Genomic DNA, 18,272 nt, shown 5'->3' with positions numbered 1-18,272 from the left:
GTAAATGCTGGTCGCATTAAGAACCTAAAAAAAAAAAAAAAAATGAAAAGATTATCAGTGATTCTGGAATATGTGGGTTTGTTGGGGTTTCAGAGAAACTAATAATTTCATATTTATATGACTTTGTGTTTCGTGATTAATCGATGGGAAAATAAAAAGTTGAAAAAAATGAAAAGAGAAATAGTGGAACTTAAAATAATTTTGAACTCAACTCAAAAACAGATCATTTCAAACAGTGTACATAGCGCAGACAATGACAGGTGCAGATAATACATGTAAAAAATTGCTTAGCAAAAAATAAAGAAAGAATTAAATATGGGGGTATTATTCCAACTAATTATGAAGAAATTGTGTAAATTATAAAGCAAATAACACATGATGGTGAATAAGGTCAAGTTCTGAAATTACTGGTAAAAATAGTGAAAAATGAAGCAAAGTCAAGATACAGTTATGACTAATTAATAGGTCCTAAATGGCTATTAAGTTAAAGATGTTACTGCAACTGTTGATGATGTTAGAACTGTTATTATGTAATATATCTGCAATAAATACAGAGTCATTAGATAACCCACTGCAGCAAGATGCGCCTGAGTTTGAAATGGTTGCTGCAGTTTGAGATGGAGAGAAGAGTTTTGGTAAAGTTATAAACAAATTAGGTGAAGGCACTGATACATACAGGATAAAGTATATGAAAAGAGTTAGGTAAGACTCAATCTTGTATTAGATATGGCCTGTACAAGATGACATACACACCAAACACAAACAAATAATCATTTATTTGCGCCCGTAATAGATGTTTTAGTACATGTTTCTTCTACAAAAACATTATTTTTGCACTAATTAATCATATCTTAATTAATAATGTAGCAACTACAGACAGAGGCAATGTGTAGCTTAGAATGTATCAACAAGAACAATGAATCTAACTCTTTTATTTCATTATTGTTGTTTGCAATGTTTTTGAAGCAATGTAAGAACGAGAAATTTGAGTTAAAAATTTAAAAAACAACTAGAGTTTGGACAATTTTTGTAATATTCAAAAAAATTTGCACCTGATATCTTTATATGGCACAGTATGATTTTAGGGGGGTCAATTTTAAATTCAAGAAAACTTTTTTCCCCATAGCAATGTTTCCCCCCCCCCACACACACATTTACAGAAGAAAAAAAAATTAAATGAAAGATTTGAATTCAATTTTCAAAATGCATTTTTTATCTCTTAGTTTCAAAAGTACTTTGAAATGATTACTTACATTATAAATCGTTCAGCAAGGTCTAAATATGATCTAGATAAATTCAGCAAAACCATCTTTTTTAAACAGCGGCCAACCTGCCCAAAATCAAAAGTAAATAAAAAAGCAAATAAAATGTAGAAGTTTAAGCTCAGAGAAAGACAAAGTTATTTTTTGTAAAAAAAATAACATTATACAAAAATTGCAGTGAGAAATTTGGTTCAATGTATACACTGCCAGTGATTTTTTTTTATATAAGCAAAAAAAAAAAAAATCCAATTTAAAAAATTTAAATTGATTTTTTTTTAAATTGACATAAGGGATTTTAGGTATTAATTATGTTACACTAACATAAAAATACACAATATCTTGAAGACTATGGGAAACATATTTTAAATTAATTTCATGGCAGTAACTATTTTTTAACAGTAAATAGAAAAGATAAACCAACTTTAACACGAATGCATGATTCAAAATGCCATGTAATATTAAAGACACCATGAATAGCTGTACACTCTTAATACAGAAAAAATGAGTAATTTTAATTGGAATTCTCTTACTGAAAACATACTGAAAGATGAAATAAATCTAAAAATTGTGTCATGTTTTATAACACTTACTGTTTTACACCAAGTACATTTTTTCTAATTTTCCTACTTTAAAATCATTCTTTTTAATAACTTTCGCCCATTTCGCAAATTTATATGGTCACTTAGTTATTAAAAGCTGAAACTTATTTGTTTTTACAAAAATATACCAATTTCAAATATGCTAATATCTAACAAAGTTAAGGTATTATGGAATAGGAATGAAACATTTTTAATGAAAATACTATATATTCTAAATTTTAAACAATATTCTTATAACATTTTGGATTATGAGGGTTAGTAGACAGTATCGTAGAAATTTTAGGAGCTGTTATAGAAGGTATAAGTCATTTGTGGGAGTGGGATCGCATTCTTGGTAGACGAGAAATTGTTCTTCAAGGATTTCAGAGGGAGCAAACGTTTGGATTGAACAAAAAATTCTGACTTACACATCGAATATTGAGTGGTATTCATTCAATATTCAATGGATAAAGAAGTTATTTTCAGGAAATAAAAATTATCATTATTATAATGAATTGTAATATAAATGTGGTTGATTGCATTATGATTTGCAGTAAAAAGGGTTTAAAAGTAAAACAAGTTTTCAGTGTTAAGGATTACAGAGGTGAAAGTGAGTGAAACCAAATCAGGGTTCGAAAATATCTGATACTTTGATAATATTGAATATTTTGATATGTATCCGATATTTTCAATCAGTACAAACTAGAATCTATAAAATATGTTATGAATCCTCTTCATTTTCTTATGTTGTTATTACAATATGTAGACTTAAAATTAAGGTTTCTTTCATTATTTATATCTCAGTATTTCATTTAACAGTTTAATCAATTTTAACAGAGTTAATTTAGCATTAGATGTTTTACTCATTTTTCTTCTGTTGGCTACTTTTACACAGTTATATGATTCAAAAATAAATGCATTAGTTGGTTCACAGTCATAAGACATTTTTTCTCTTTTTTTCTGACCAATGTTTAATATTTAATTACGCACTTTTAATATGAATTAAAATTGTTGCATAACTGCTACTAACTACTAATAAAAACTTTCTGAATATTAAATAAAAAAGGAATATTATACTACTTTGGAACATTAATGATGTATTAGTACATCATAAAAATATGGTACATAACTTTTTGGTTATTTTTAGAAATAAATGAACAATATTACTATGATTAATATAATTTTTATATTGAAAATACCGCAGTTGAAAAAATAAATATCAAAATATCATGACATTTTCAAAATAAATATTGGATATATATCATGATATATATCTACTGATATATATCGGCAAACCCTGAACCAAATGTTGAAAAAATTCTTTTAAAAAACATATGCTTAGAAACTTGTACAGAAAGGGTTCAGCAAAAGTTCACAGAAAAGGGAAAGCATCAAAAGTTCTGGAAAGGGTTTAAAACAGAGAAATTAAAGAAATAAGGGAAAACACTGAAAAATCAATTTGAAATAATCCAAATCTATACAGTCAATAATCAATTAAATGTAAAACTTATTCAAACTATGGAAAAAATTTTGAATTTTCAAAAGTTTGAAGTTTGGTAGCGACCCTCTAAAAATCATTTTATAAGTCTAAAATTTTTATGGAAGACTTAATTTACGGCATGGATCAAAATGGGAGCGTGCCCCATAAAATTTTCAAAATTTTATTTTTAAAGACAATTAAGGGGGAGTGGTCCATTGTGCAGGGTCATTGATTTTTCTTCTCCACTGTGTTCTGGCCTGTACTCACTACAATATAAGGCACAAAAAAAAAGGTAGAGCACCACTGAGTTAGAAGTGAGGAGGTTTTTGCTATAGCTGATAAAAAAAAATTCATTTAGATAAAGAAATCCCAGTATGTTAAGAACATCTTTTAGGTTTCATTACACATTATTTTAAAAAGAAAATCTTTAGGGTTTGAATTTAAAACATAATTTTCTTTAAATATGTTCCAATAATTTATTAAAATCGAATACAACCATATAACCTTGTTATAGATGAAAAACAGCCATACTGCAAAAATTAACTTACACGTTGAATCAGATGCAGAAGTTTATCACAATGTAATATCCTTTTATATTTTGACTGTACATTATTAAATACTTTTATTTCGGTCCAGATGGGATGATCACGGGTGAGTATATCTGCTCCTGAGGAAAGAATGCTTATCAACTCTTGAAATAACTCTGGAAGAGAAAATATCATAAAAGTTATTGGAAGAATGAAAATTCTAATCAAATATAACTGAATATGTTCTATAATTTAAAAACTACCCCTCATAAAGCATTTACAGTGAAGTAGTGTTAATATTATTTTGGAGGGACTGTATGATAAAAGCGTATAAAGGAAAAAACGTATTATAAGCTGTGGCGCATACAAGACGAGTCATGACTAAGGAAAACATACGTCCCTTTTTGAATGGGACAGTCCCATTGTCCCTGCACATTGTGTCGGGACGCAGAAATGTACAGTTTTCGGAAAATTAACAACTTACAGTAGCAAAGTGAAAAAAAAAAAGAGGAAGGACAAATGATAAAATATAGGTCAGCGGCCAAGTAAGTCACATCAGTGAAAAAATAACAGCAACCAATCGAAACAAGTGAGCAAAACCACATGATTTGTTAATCAGTGTGTAGAAAATGGTTACAATATTTGGCAAATCTTAGCCAATTTGGCTTTTTGTATACATCACATTTGAGAAATTTAAAAAATATCAAAGTAGCAATTGACATGTCCCCTTAGAAATTTTGTGAGTAACTAAACAAGGAATGTGTAACGAATATTCAAGTGCGGTTATGCATTGAAGCTTTTAAAATGAAAGAAACATGGTGCCGTTCTTACACATGTCAGCTGCTTTTGGTTAATCTTAAGTACCTAATGCTTTGGTCATTTTCAAAAATTTTCATCTGACAACCCTAGTGCGAGAGGAAAAAAATCCAAAACTAAGGTACCTATTCTTCTTTTTAAGCAGTTCATTTACTTTCTAAAAGCACAAACATAAAAGATTGTTTTTTTATATATATGCATTAAACATGCCATTGCCTAAAATTCTAAAGTGCTCCATTTTGGGGAAGAAAATTTCTGGTTACTGTAGTCACCCCCCCCCTCCTCCCTCTAAACTGTTAGCAATATTATCTGACCACATTGTGCCCAATCAGTTTATGAATAAAATGCAATGCAAACAATTGCAGAATTTTTTTTCAATTCATTTATTATTTTTTAAAGTAAATATTTGAAATATTACTTCCTCTCATTGCTTATGAAATTAATTACTAACTTTATGCTTAACAAAGTGCTTTATTTGCTGTTTTGTTGCTTTTCATTAGCTGCCAAGCAGTTTCAGAAAATTTTTTGTATCCAAAATCGTAGGTTGATTCATGTTGGAAGGGGGGGGGGGGGGGCGAGTCATTCGCCTTTGTGACCCTCCTAAAACAGTAATTTGTATCTGACCTGATTATAGGTTTACATTAACAAGTATTGGATTCTACAGGAACAAATTTAATGACCATATGAAAAACACAAAATAAACTTTGAGCATAAAGAACATGCTGAATATACACAGCAATTAGAAAACAATAATTATACTGATACCATTTAACTGCTTTGAGTGAAACTGAACACATTTTAACAAAAAAATGATGAATATTAAAGCTGGCAATTAGTTTACTTTCCTGGATATAACAAAACAAAGTTAAACACACACACATCTGAACTTCCTTCAGAATTATAGTTATTGTATGAAACTAATAATATTCAAAACGGAACCACTTTAAAACACTGTTGGGAAATATTTTATAGTCTAAAATCTATAGTCTTGATCTTTAATTTCATGCCCCAAAGCAGAATGCTTGACAATGTGCTGCAACGTAAAATCATCTGACCAAAATTGTTCTCCAAGTTGCACGTACTTCAAGCATTATATACAAAAGCAACCAACGTGACCTGTTTCACAAATCGGGAGCCCTAAATCAAAATTGTTTCAGAGGAGTTTTTTTTTTTCTTTTTCAATGTTTAAAACTTCCCTGTTGCTGTGCATTTCTGTGGAACCTAAACCGATTTAGATTCTCCAAAAATATTTTATATACTTTCTAAAATGCACAGAAAGAGCAAAGATATGAAATTTTATTAAAATCCAAACGTAGGTGTCAAACCATGTTTTTTTGGTTAATTTTACATATGAAGGAGTAATTAAAATAATGTTAATAAATAAATAACTTACTAAAATAATAAATAAAATGAGTCGCGAGTTAGGGAGCATATAATAAAACACTACAAAACTTTTTATGAAATTGAAATATTTTTCTTTCAGAATGCAAAAGGATTGAAATCTCAAACAAGACACGTATTTTTCAGCGATGGATGTGTTTCAATGTCGGCATGTTTCCAAAACATATGTTTATGGAGGAAATTGCAGTAGATGAAGATCAATTGGGAAAAATAAGGAAAAGGGGAACCAAAAACGATAGAAAAATCAGAATCTTTTCAGATTTAAAATATGAAATTTCACCAGAAAATCTGCAGAAACTGCAGATTTTCTACAAACATCTTCCAACTCAAGATTGAATTTTGCATTAATTTTGCAGATTTCTTTATGTTCAAAGTAAATCTAAAGGTCCTGCAAATGACTTATTGAATTCAACATTTTTCGCGAGCTTTCTGCCAAATTATCATAATTTGCAAGAATTTCAGATTTTCTTTTAATTTTAAGAAATCTGCGGAATTTCTACAAAATTCTTAGAAAATATTTGTAGAAAATCTGCAGTTTCTATAGAAATCTAGAATTTCTGCAAAAACATTGTCTGAGTTTTCCTCTCATATTTGAACAGAATTTTTCTATAGCTCAGGCAATCTGTTCTGCGATGTACATCGCAAATTTAGTAGTATTCTGCTTTTGGGATTTCATGAAACACATTTATTCAATTAACGACTTACCAATTTTTGAATTCTTTTTTCGGCGATATTCACATACATCTTGCACAGGACACTCCAAGTGAAATGAATTCCACATTTTATTGATAGGTCAACAGCAAAGCAAAACACAGCTGTGGAAGTCGAAAATAATTTTTAAAATAGTGTTTTTTTATGAAATATTCAAGAGGAAGGAAAATCAAGAGCTGTATTAGAAAAAAAGAAGTTTTTCTTAGCAGGGAAAATCTAGATTTGTATGAGAAAAAACCACTTCGGCAGCAGGGGCATCCAAAACTTTTTTTTCTTCTTTTGGTTGATAACTGACACTAAACAGGGTTGGCAAGTTTTTGATACCTGGTGGTTTTATCCTCTTTTAACTGGTTTTTACCATCAAGTCAAAAACTCTTTTTGACATGGTTTTCGACAATAGTCAAAAACCTAAATTTTTGTCCAAAATCTGACTAAAATTTATATTAACAATAAAAATTACCTTTACAAGTAATTCTTAGTTTTACAAACTTTCATTTCATACACTAAAGGAAACTTTTTTTGACTGTTTCAGATTTTTACAAAATTGCAAAATAAAAAAGTCACATACATATTGTTAATACAATGAGCTGCTTGTCCATGGGCGGAATTAAAGGGGCTAAGCCCCCTTGACAGCTCATTAGCCCGTCTTAAAGAAAAAATATTACAATTGAGTTGTAAAGCCTTCCTTCTACAGAATTTTTTTTTAGATAATTGAAAGACCGTTTCTATAATGAAATACGTTTGATTTTTTCTGATAAGAATGAAACTGCAGTTTCTGGATGTGATAATCTCTGGATATGTGTGTGTGTGTGGATCTGGTATATTGAATGTAGTTCTGCCTTAGAAGTGGTAACTTACTGCTTCATACCCAAGCTTTGCCTTCAATTCACGAGTTGAATCGCACCATGCTGCGGACACTTGCTTGTGGGATAAATTTATCTGCCAGTTTGTTGACGCTCTCAGCTTATTAAGATGACATTTGCCTTCAGCTTCGTTATTCCATAATCCAGACTGAGAAGCAAAGGTGCCCTCGGGGGGAAGGGGGATTTTTTAAATGTTTTTATTTATTTATTTAAATTTATTTATGAATTTATTTTTAGTTTAAGTTATTAATTTTACTTTATTCTGTTCATATTTTATTTTGTTTATTTATTTAGTTTGTGTGTGTGTGGGTGTCATTGGCGTAGCACAGAACTTTTCTAATAAAATAATAACAATAATTATTAGAGACGTACCGAGTACTCGGTAACTCTCGGTACTCGGCCAATTTGCCGAGTACTTGGTACTCGGACAAATTTTGATCAGATACTCAGATAATGCCGAGTAGTTGCAAAAAATTGAATATTGTCCAAGACAGATATTAAAATTTATAAAAAAAGCGCAAGCATATATATAATATTCTGCTATCATTTACAATTCAAATTTACAAGCTAAATTTAAATTTTGAGAATAATGACGTTTGTGATGCTTCAATGGAATAAATCTTTATTTTAATGTCCACAAAGTTGATAAAACTTATATATTAAAAATTGTGCAAAAAAGGTAAGTATAGAAAATATGGAATTTTTATATTAAAAATGGATTTTTGCTACAAACAAAAATTAGTTATAAGAAATATAAAAATACTTTTGCTTAAAAAATAAAAGGAAATAAAACAACATTAAAAGCACAGTGCAGACACATGTTTTGGCCTTACAAAGAATTCCTTTTTCAATGCACAAAATGAGAGCTCGTAGATTTAAAGGCATCCGACAAAAGTCGTTTTTTTTTTGTCGAACGTCTTTATTCTTTAGCTCACATTTCATGCACTGAAAAAGATGTTCCTTGTAACACAGAAACATGTGTCTGCAGCATTCCTGCACATTTGTTTTATTTGTTTTTAAAAATTATTTATGTTTGGCGGACTAGAACTATAATAGATTGGTATAATTTGTTTTAATTCCTACTTGATTAATCATACCTTTTATTTATTTTTAATTTTTTTAAAATTTTTTACATAAATTTTTTTAAAAAAATAATACGTAACTAACATTCAGCAGGAATTTAGTTTTAAAAACTATTATATGAACAAGGAGGTTTACACTACTATTCCAATAAGTTCAAAATTCATCACATGTGTGTCGGAGGTTCTTCTTAAAACATAATTGGTGCTTGGTAACTCGGCCGAGTAATGAAAGGCTGAGTACTCGGTACTCAGCCAAAGTGCTACTCGGTACGTCTCTAATAATTATTAAAAATAAATGCATAAATATTTTTTAAAAAATAATAAAAAATATTTATTAAAAAAAAAAAGAGAAAATAAAAAAGAGAGCTTAAAATAAAAAAGGGAAAGAGGGTTGAGAAACATTTTTGCAAGGGGTGGGGGAATTTGCGCCATTGAATTTGGGAGGGGGATGGGCACCCCTGCTAAGTTCTAATAAGAACGAAACTACAGTCTCTATGTGCGGGCTGTTTGGTATATTGCATGTAGTTCTGTCTTAGCCCTGAATTGGGGCTGGTAACTTACTGCTAAATTCTGATAGAGTTTTCTTCTTATCTTCTGCTCTCTTTAATTTCGCTTGTTGTTGTTTGCAGTGCTAGATTTAGGGGCTCGTGTCCTGGGTGGTAACTTTTGAGGGTGACAAATTGACAGGATCTCCCATTCGGAGACTAAGTTTATTAAAAATTATCTTTTAAGGACAACAATTTTGAAAGTTTTAAAGAGGAAAACCATTTTCCTGCCTCTTTTTCCCTAATTTGGCCAATCAGAGCCTAAAATAACAATTTTTGAAAAAAAATTCTCTTTTCTCGCTCTTGTCTAACATTGCCATAAGAAAGCTTTAAAATGTGTTTTTAGGTTTTGTTAGGTGTTGCGCTACAATTCAAGAGTTTTCTATTCTACTATTCCTTTCCCTAACACCCCAAAAAGATAGCTTAGAATTGTATTTTCTTCCGACTGTGCATGCGCAACGCAAAGCCGGGTTGTGTGTTTATGAGTCTATGTACGTATATGTTTGTTCCTATGTGGAGTTGTAGAGACTAAACGCCTTAGCCAATTTTGATGATTCTTACGTCAATCGATTTGTCATACTCTTGCAAGTGTCAATTAACACATGACAGTAATCAAAATCCACCACAGCAACAACCAGTCGCCATATTATCAATCGGGAATTGTTTTCGCTGCATGCATTTTTTGTTTACTAAGTTTGCTGATTCGATTTAGATCAGATTCCCGACTTTTGCAATACTCTTTTCGCAGTGCTATACAGCTTTTTTTTTTCTTTGTCGTAGGTGAAAGACTATTGGAATTAAGTCAATTTTGGTCTCTAACATGTTGCATTTGTCGTGATTCAGGGGACTGAGTTTCGCAACGTGTACTTTCTTGATGGGATTTTTTAAGGTTTGCGAGGGGGGGGGATTTGATTGACGACATTTCTGAGCTCGCGTCAGCATGAGTTATACAGACTGTTTATATAGCTGTGCTTGACTTAAGTTAACGCACTTTTGTTAAAGGTCAAACATATGCAGCTTTGAGCCGAGTTAGGTCCCTAAAGGGCGAAAATCAGTAGTTTAGACAATCGCAAGTTACTTAATAATCCTAACGATATAAGCTATTTCAATGAAATGACAAGATTGCAAAGTTTCCTGTCTTATAATCATAATTACTGAGTCAGTGAAAATTAACTAAAAAGTGTAAAATCAAAAATAATTAAATAAAAAATCCCGACTACATATAAACCAAAAAAACTAAAAAGGAAAAATTAAGCCCAGTAGTTTAGAATGTTATTAGTACTACTGAATAACTACAGCACTGAAGCAGTCTTATAATTGATATATATACCCATAAGACAAATCATAAATTCAAAAGCAGAATAGAAGGATCAACAGTTGGGCCCCATTCAAATTTTACGCTGTTCCTTGATTGGTCAAAAAGAAATGGGTCCGGACTGTTGATCCTTCTATTCTGCTTTTGAATTTATGATTCGTCTTCTGTGTGTATCGATTATAAAACTATTTTACGCAATCGTTTTTTTTTACAATTATTTTTAAAAAATAAAAAATTTCTTTTGTAACAAATAAATTAAATTTTTTGAGAAGTTTAAACTTCTTCGACAAGAAGGGGATTACCCGGAAGGAAAATTGGGATACATTGCTTTTTCAGGATATTTCAAACCATGTTTGAAAAAAAGATTTATTTATTTATTTATTTATTTGGAAATTTGTCAGTAGCAATTCAACAAAACAAGTTTAGAGAAACAGCAAAATAGATAAACAAAGACTAGATGCAGAATCTGAAATTATTTTAAATTTAACTGAGATAGCAAGCCAGTAATAAGAAACACATGAATTTTTTCAAATAAAAAAATATAGTGTTTGTCAATCACTACACTATCCACTTTTTGGGTTCTTCAAAAATCACGCTTTCTTATCTTCAATTTATTTATTTACTTTTATTTATTTATTTATTTTTGTGAGATTAGCCCAACAAAATATAATGGGATACTTGATTATGAGCAACATATACTTAAGAAATATTCGTCAACAACGTTTTAAACTTTTTTTTCCTTCAAGCTTTTCAGTTTACTTTCAGTTTTCCTTTTTTGACTGAAGCTGCCAGAGCAGGATCAGTTGCATAGAAGAGTAAATGGAAACAAACTCTATTCTTGTGGTAATTTTTTAAGCTAAACTGCACATGATTGAAGACTAGGTAATATATAGTGGGGATTCTGAGATTTTTGCATGTTTCCAAACTTTTGTGCAGGTTTCATAATTCTTTGGAGACAACCATGAGAAAAAAAGTTATTTTCCGATGAAAAGTGATCTTACATTTTCCTCCCCAACTTGATCTATAAATGCAAAGTACCTGGCTTTAAATATTTTTACTTCTTAAGAGAAAGATTACAAAATCCATTTATTTATGAATTTCACCTGCTGCAGCTATTTTTGGTGTGCAATTTAGGTACTTTCATGTTTTTCACATAACGGAGCCAATCCATGATTTTTTTCTCACTACTTATGTGAAAGTATTGCAGCAAAATTCTATTTTTGTAAAAAAAAAAAAATTAACAACATTGATTTTGTGATTTTTTAAAGGCACAGTCTAATTTTTGTTAAAGAAAATTAGAGAATGTTAGTTTGAAAAGCAAGTTCCACTTTATTTCTAATAGTTTTTTTTTGCGTAAAATTTCAGGTTTCCAGGAATGACAATATCTTTTAGAAAATAGATATTTAAGCTCTGAAACTGTAACCCATTAAAAACAAGTATTTTTACAATGTAATCATGAAGTACATGTCTTTGCATTATTTTTGTTCAGATTTTATGACAATCAAAAATCTAGGAAAAAATTTCCCCACCGCGCTTTTTCACGAGTTTACAAGTGCGCTATAAAAAATCTGATGAGCTCAAATTTTCAAAAAATACTCTAATGTATAACAGCCAAAAATTTCAGGCTTCCAGTGCAATAAAATTTTCTGTAAACTTAGTCTAAACTTGGTAATTTGGCACAAAAAGCTAATCTGCCATTTTGGATCACATTTTTCGGAGATCCTAGATCCTCAGGATTTGGATCTAGGAAGCTGAAAATTTGCATAAGTTAGTTTCAAAGGCATCTCTACACCTCTATAAAATTTCAGTGACATCGGAGATGATCGAATGGGGACCCCTAGGTCAGTTGACATGGAATGACTATGTTTGCTAGTAGTAAAAATAAGTGAAAAAGCAGAAAAAGATCAAAATTGTTCATTCTTTTTTTGGACATTGTTCTGAAGTTAGATTTAAATTTTGTATTTCATACCTCCCCCCCCCCTCCCGGCTGAAAACAACGTCCTCATTTTGGAAACCAGTCTTTATTTCATCAATTACATCTCTTTTAGATAAAACAAAATAAAGCAGACTATGAAAAAAAAAGCAAAACTATATAATAAAAGTTTGAATCATCATAAATCATAAAAGCTTATAAAATTTTGTAGATTCGCAGTTTGAAATGCATGAATAAGTGCATGATTACACAGGGTTGGCCGGATTGGACCCAATGGGTTTTTTTGAAAAAACCCATTTAAAAAAACCCATTATTTAGCCCACTTTTGGGTTTTTTTAAATTTTTTGAGAAGTTTTTTAAAAAAGTAATTACTTTAAATACTTTTACAATTTAAACTTCTATTTTATTTGTTCTTCACCACAGACAATGGACATAAAAAATGAATTTTGAATTTTAATAGTATTTCCTAACTCTTAACGGCATTAAAAATACTTCAAAGATTTAAAAAATATATATTTAACTTTTATCTTTAACTGGTCAATAAATAACTCAAATTATCTTGACTAAGTCCTGTCACCTCTGGTTTTCTCAATATCTGTAGATTGTACAGAGGAAACTACTCTAGCTAAAAGGCTTTCATGTGAATTATTTTCTGCAACCCGACACGTCACAAATTTCGAATTAACAAGTTATATTTTTTTAAGAAATTAACAGGTTTTACAAATGGTCGGACAGAAAACAGAATAGGATGTACAGTATTTTCATTATCTTACAAAAAAGTTTAATATTTCTTAATCTGTACACAGAAATAGAAAAACAGGCAACATAAAATTCAAAGAAATGTCTTGATTAAGCTGGAATTCAGTAAATAGGGATTTAAACTACTTGAGGTTCTACAGTAGTTTTGCATAAAAAAATGAAATACAATAAAGTAAAATGCAAAAAAAAAAAAAAATAGTAGTAATTAAAAACGAACAATAGATTTTATCACTCAAGAAGTAATTTTGCCTTAACTGTTGGTAATCATGGAAACTAAAAAATCTGAAACTTCACCATTCTTGGGTTTCGTCGTCTTTCATACTCACTCTTCTTCAGAAAACGCTGAATTTTAACTAGTTTTCCAGCTTTTTTTACCCCAAGACAATTCTTGTGCTTTGTTCATATACTTACGCTACAATATGCTACAAGTACCCTACATTTTCCCTAAAAAAAGACAAAAAAAACCCACATTTCTTTTAAAAAACCCAGCTTTAGTTGGGTTTTATTTAAAAAAAACCAAAAAACCCTGGGTCCATGGGCTTTTTTAAAAAAACCCGGGTTTTTGCCAACCCTGTGATTACATAAACAAAAGTATTCAAACAAATCTTCCACAAAAACTTTTTACAACTAACTACAGTCGGACCTCCATATATCGAAGTAGCAAATTACCGGAAAAAAATTTGATATGTAGAAATTTCGATATATAGAAACAATCTGTTTTTATCGTAAAAATCTCCTAAAACATTAAAATTAAAGCTCATTTTTGTGTATGAAACCCAATTTCTAATTTATACGAGCATCAGATTAAAAGTTAAGAATTGAAAAATTAACAGAATTACACTTTTGCGTCTTCACACATCTTCATTCTTCGTCAATTCAACTTGATCCGCAATATTAGGGTATTTTCGTTTTGACAATGTGATCGAGAGAAAAAGAAAAAAACCACAATCTACTTAACCTGAATGATTTTTATTGAAGTTAAAAGACTAAAAATGATAATCAACAGACAAAAGGGGTAACTTGAAACTGATTTTACAGTGTTGCTGGTAATAAGATTTGAAATGAACTTGACGGAATTTAAGAACTCCAGAACGGAACAACGACATATCTACACACCTCTCAGCCCCAGATTCCATATGAGTTTCATATCAACCTTTAGTGAACATAATATTCTCCCCTAACCTTCATTTTTCATGAGACAAACAGTCTAAAGTGGAAAAAAAATCTAGGAATGTCTCGAGAAAAATTTCGATATATAGAGATTTTTTCGATATATAGAAACAATTTTTCTATGTAATGAACATGGAAACGTGCTGGAATTTCGATATATAGAAAATTTCGATATGTGGAAGTTTGATATATGGAGGTCCGATTGTATTTAATTAGAAATTTGTGCCGAAAAATTTGCCAGTAACCAAGTAACTCACTTAATATAGGGCCAGACGGGGCAACTATGGGACAAAATACCATAACATCGTAATATTTTCTTAAGTATAAAAGACAAAATGATTTAATTCGGCATGGAGTAAGCTTACACAATTTAGAAATCATTCAAAAAATCCCTTTACCTAAAATTACATTAGTATTTATTTTATTTAAATTAAATGAGTGACCAGAAATTACCCCAGATCGAGGCAATTTTGGGTCACACATGGGGTAAATGTGGGTCAGCCCCTTTTTTTAAAAGTAAGTAGTGATGTAAAATACCCGGATATATATTTTTAGGGGTAAATACCCAGGGTGTATACCCGGGTAAATACCCAAAATGGGTAAATACCCGGGTATTTATTTCAAAAATTTATATTCAACTAAAATACTTTTCTGTATGTATTCCATTATGTATATATACAACCAATCATATACAAAACAATAAATTTTTGCCCAAAAATTGTATTTTGATCACATATTTAAAGAATTATTGTGTGAAACAGTTTAGCAATCTAATATGATATTCACATTAAATGTGTTGGATATGCCTAATCAATGTTGATAGCCAAATTTCAGATATAAAAAGCCGTTCTACAAAAAGTAAAAAGCTTAACTGGTTACAAAAAAAGCAAACATCAATTTTTTAAGGTCCTAGTCTTTTATAATCCAATAATATGTCCCTGCATGACATCAAAATGGAACCAAATGTCGCTCAATTTATTATTACTATTTATTTACCTATATCTTATGCAGAAATTTCCTCCACACTTAGTTCAATTCTTCAGGTGTATTCTGTATCACACACACACACACACGCATAATATACATAAACATTTAAAATTTTTAATCTTTTATTTTAGGGTTTATGTTTAAAAAAGAAAATAGTCACCTTTTAATACTACCTAATTTTTTTTTCAAAATGCGAAATTACTAGGGGATTTACGCTACCTTCGGATAAATACCCAAAAAAATATTTACCTTCCCACCCTACAGGGGAGCAAATGCAAATGAGCAAGGCAACAGAATAGAATATTTTGCTTTTTTCTTTTTTGCTTATTAATGTGAAAACTGTTTCTATATTTTCCATGTTATCACTTAAATATCAATAAAATAAATAACACCATAGTCTTAATAACTTCTTAGTTTATCCTTCCAAACATCCCTCATGCTTCCTTTTTTTTTTTTCATTTTGGTTATGACTAACCTAGATTGTGATTTTGAAATCCTGAAGTTCGTAATGAATTGCTTATACTTCTCCAATTACGACATTGAAAAGAAAGATTCTTTGGTTCACGATATGTTTCTTTCATGATTTCATCAAGTCTTTCAATAAAAAATATTATAAACTGTGTAATACATATGTATATATCATTTTTACCAATTATCTCATATTTAGATTTTTTAAAAAAAATACCATTCACTTTTTTTCATTTTTTGTAAAGTACCCAGTTTTTGGGTATTTATCCAGACCTTGGGTAAATACCCAAAAAATATTTACCTACCCGCTGGGTATTTACCCGATCCACATCACTAAAAGTAAGTCATGTCAAAAATAATTAACTATTCCAAATTATTATTAATTAGCCCACAGAAATTTTTAATGACAAAAAATTTTATGAAAAAGAAATAACACATTTTAAATGAATATAATTTGATGTTTCTTTTACTAGTCAACTACAATTGGTAATTGCTCTTAGCCTACGATTCGGTGAAGAAATTAGTATAATATTTGTATGCTACCTTCATCATTCATGTTTCTATCGACTGCAAGGGTTTTTCTTTTCAATTTCAATTAACTAGAATGAAAAAGTGCACTTATTTCAAATTACTTCTAGAAAAGTCTTGCGTGAACAAACTAAAACTTTTGACACCTTGTTCCTGAAAACTAATTTCTGCTTTATCCTTGTCCAAAATTTATGTTCTTTCCCATTATAGAATATGTCGCTATCATCTATCATCATACACAACATAGTATATTTTCAAGTACAGAATGAATTTCAGTTATAGCACCATCTTTCAATATTTTTAAAACAGAAATGTTTTTGCAATTGTGTTTATGCAAATTCTTCCCTCTTTTTGTCGTTGTCATAAAGAGCTGCAAAATAAGCTCATTTTGTATTTAGGGGCTGTCTTTATCAGTTTGTTGAGGAACTTTTATAATTTTGCAAGCAGGGTTTTTCTCATTGACTTCATTTGAGAATTTGATTTCACTTACAATTACAAGATAAACAAGCGAGTTTGATTTGTTATAATTATTGAATTTGTCTCCTTATTTGATACTTAAGGAATTTGTATTAATTTGCTGCTTGATGTGTGCCATAATTGCATGCTGAAATAGTTTATCTTCAAAGCTGAAATTTATTTGCTAGCCAAACGGGCATGATACTTCTGCAGCAATTAAATCAGAAAATATACTGACCCAGAATTACCCCACTAAACTGGGGTATAAATCAGCATCCTTTTATGCTAACTTTTTTTAAAAAGAAAAAAAAATGTATGTAGGTATGAAAAGCTTAGACCATTTGCTATTAAAAAACAACACCAACAAAATTATTCCTTCAACAGTGTTTCACCGACACGAATCATGAAAAAAAAAATCATAATTTTCCGATGCAATCTTTTTTGAAGATGTTTTTAAAGAAGTGTGAAACTCTTTTTTCTCTCTTATTTACTTCACTGTAGCATAGTTTTTGACATTGGTATAGGAAAATTGGATGCATAAGGATGACTTAGCAAAATTTAGTTTTTTTGCAAAAACACTTTTAAACAGTAAAAAGTTGGTGACCATTATTTACCCCGAAAAGAGAGAGTGACCCATAATTCTCCCGTGTGAGCCTACAGTTTTTTAAAGTCTAATTACCTTTTTCACTATAGTATTATGCAGATAACCGGTAAAATAAAATTCGATTAAAAGAACAAGCACAATTAATTTCACTCTGAAACGGAGCAACAGCAGAAAAACACATGCACGTGCACATAACTAGTGTGAGGGCGAAATCGAAATGTCAACAAACCAGCAACATTTGAAATATTCTACGGTTACCGCGTCACTGAGCTAAAGAGTAAGAAATGTGGAGTGAAGAGATAACATTTGATAACCAACGACGAAATTTATTCGCAACTGCAATAAACTATAGGGAGCGCTGCAGCCACTGTCAAATGGCGGATGAAAAAGGTAAAACAAACAAATACCGTAACTTATTCGGAACTCCAGCGCTCGAATACGCTACCTTGCGGTGATTTACAAAACTGCCGATGGAACTAAAACATTGCCACGTTTTAGTTCCATGTGTGTCTGTTGACGTAAACACAGGCAGTTTGTTCTGAGTATTTTTTAACGCAATCGATGTGTCTTAGTTTGCTTTCAGCTACAGAAATTAATTCGTCCCCTAAGAGTATTCTCGAGCTTCTCAAAATAATGTTAGTTTTCTTTATTTCTTTCAAAAAAGTATTAAATGGTGGACGCGTAAACAAGAAAACTCTGGATTAACAAAATTGGATAACGTTATACCAGGTAAAATTTTTTATTGTATGAATTTGTAAGAATATGAGTTTTTTTTAATCTTAAATTA

General features: G+C 30.3%; 1 protein-coding gene across 1 annotated transcript in view; it reads right to left on the bottom strand.

The window, feature by feature from the left end:
• LOC129217184 (uncharacterized) overlaps positions 1 to 17,703 on the bottom strand; it is a 51,876-nt gene extending 34,173 nt beyond the window's left edge. Inside the window, exons 1-4 of the mRNA XM_054851447.1 lie at positions 17,561 to 17,703; positions 6,770 to 6,879; positions 3,869 to 4,023; positions 1,254 to 1,330 (exon numbers count right to left, since the gene is read on the bottom strand). Of these exons, the coding sequence (XP_054707422.1) occupies positions 1,254 to 1,330; positions 3,869 to 4,023; positions 6,770 to 6,845 (308 nt within the window). The 5' untranslated portion in view covers positions 6,846 to 6,879; positions 17,561 to 17,703. The remainder of the gene's footprint in view (positions 1 to 1,253; positions 1,331 to 3,868; positions 4,024 to 6,769; positions 6,880 to 17,560) is intronic.
• Between the last annotated feature and the right edge of the window lie 569 nt (positions 17,704 to 18,272).

This window comes from Uloborus diversus, chromosome 2, assembly GCF_026930045.1.
Source record: "Uloborus diversus isolate 005 chromosome 2, Udiv.v.3.1, whole genome shotgun sequence".
Lineage (NCBI taxonomy): Eukaryota > Metazoa > Arthropoda > Arachnida > Araneae > Uloboridae > Uloborus > Uloborus diversus.
This window is presented reverse-complemented; position numbering and strand designations above follow the sequence as displayed.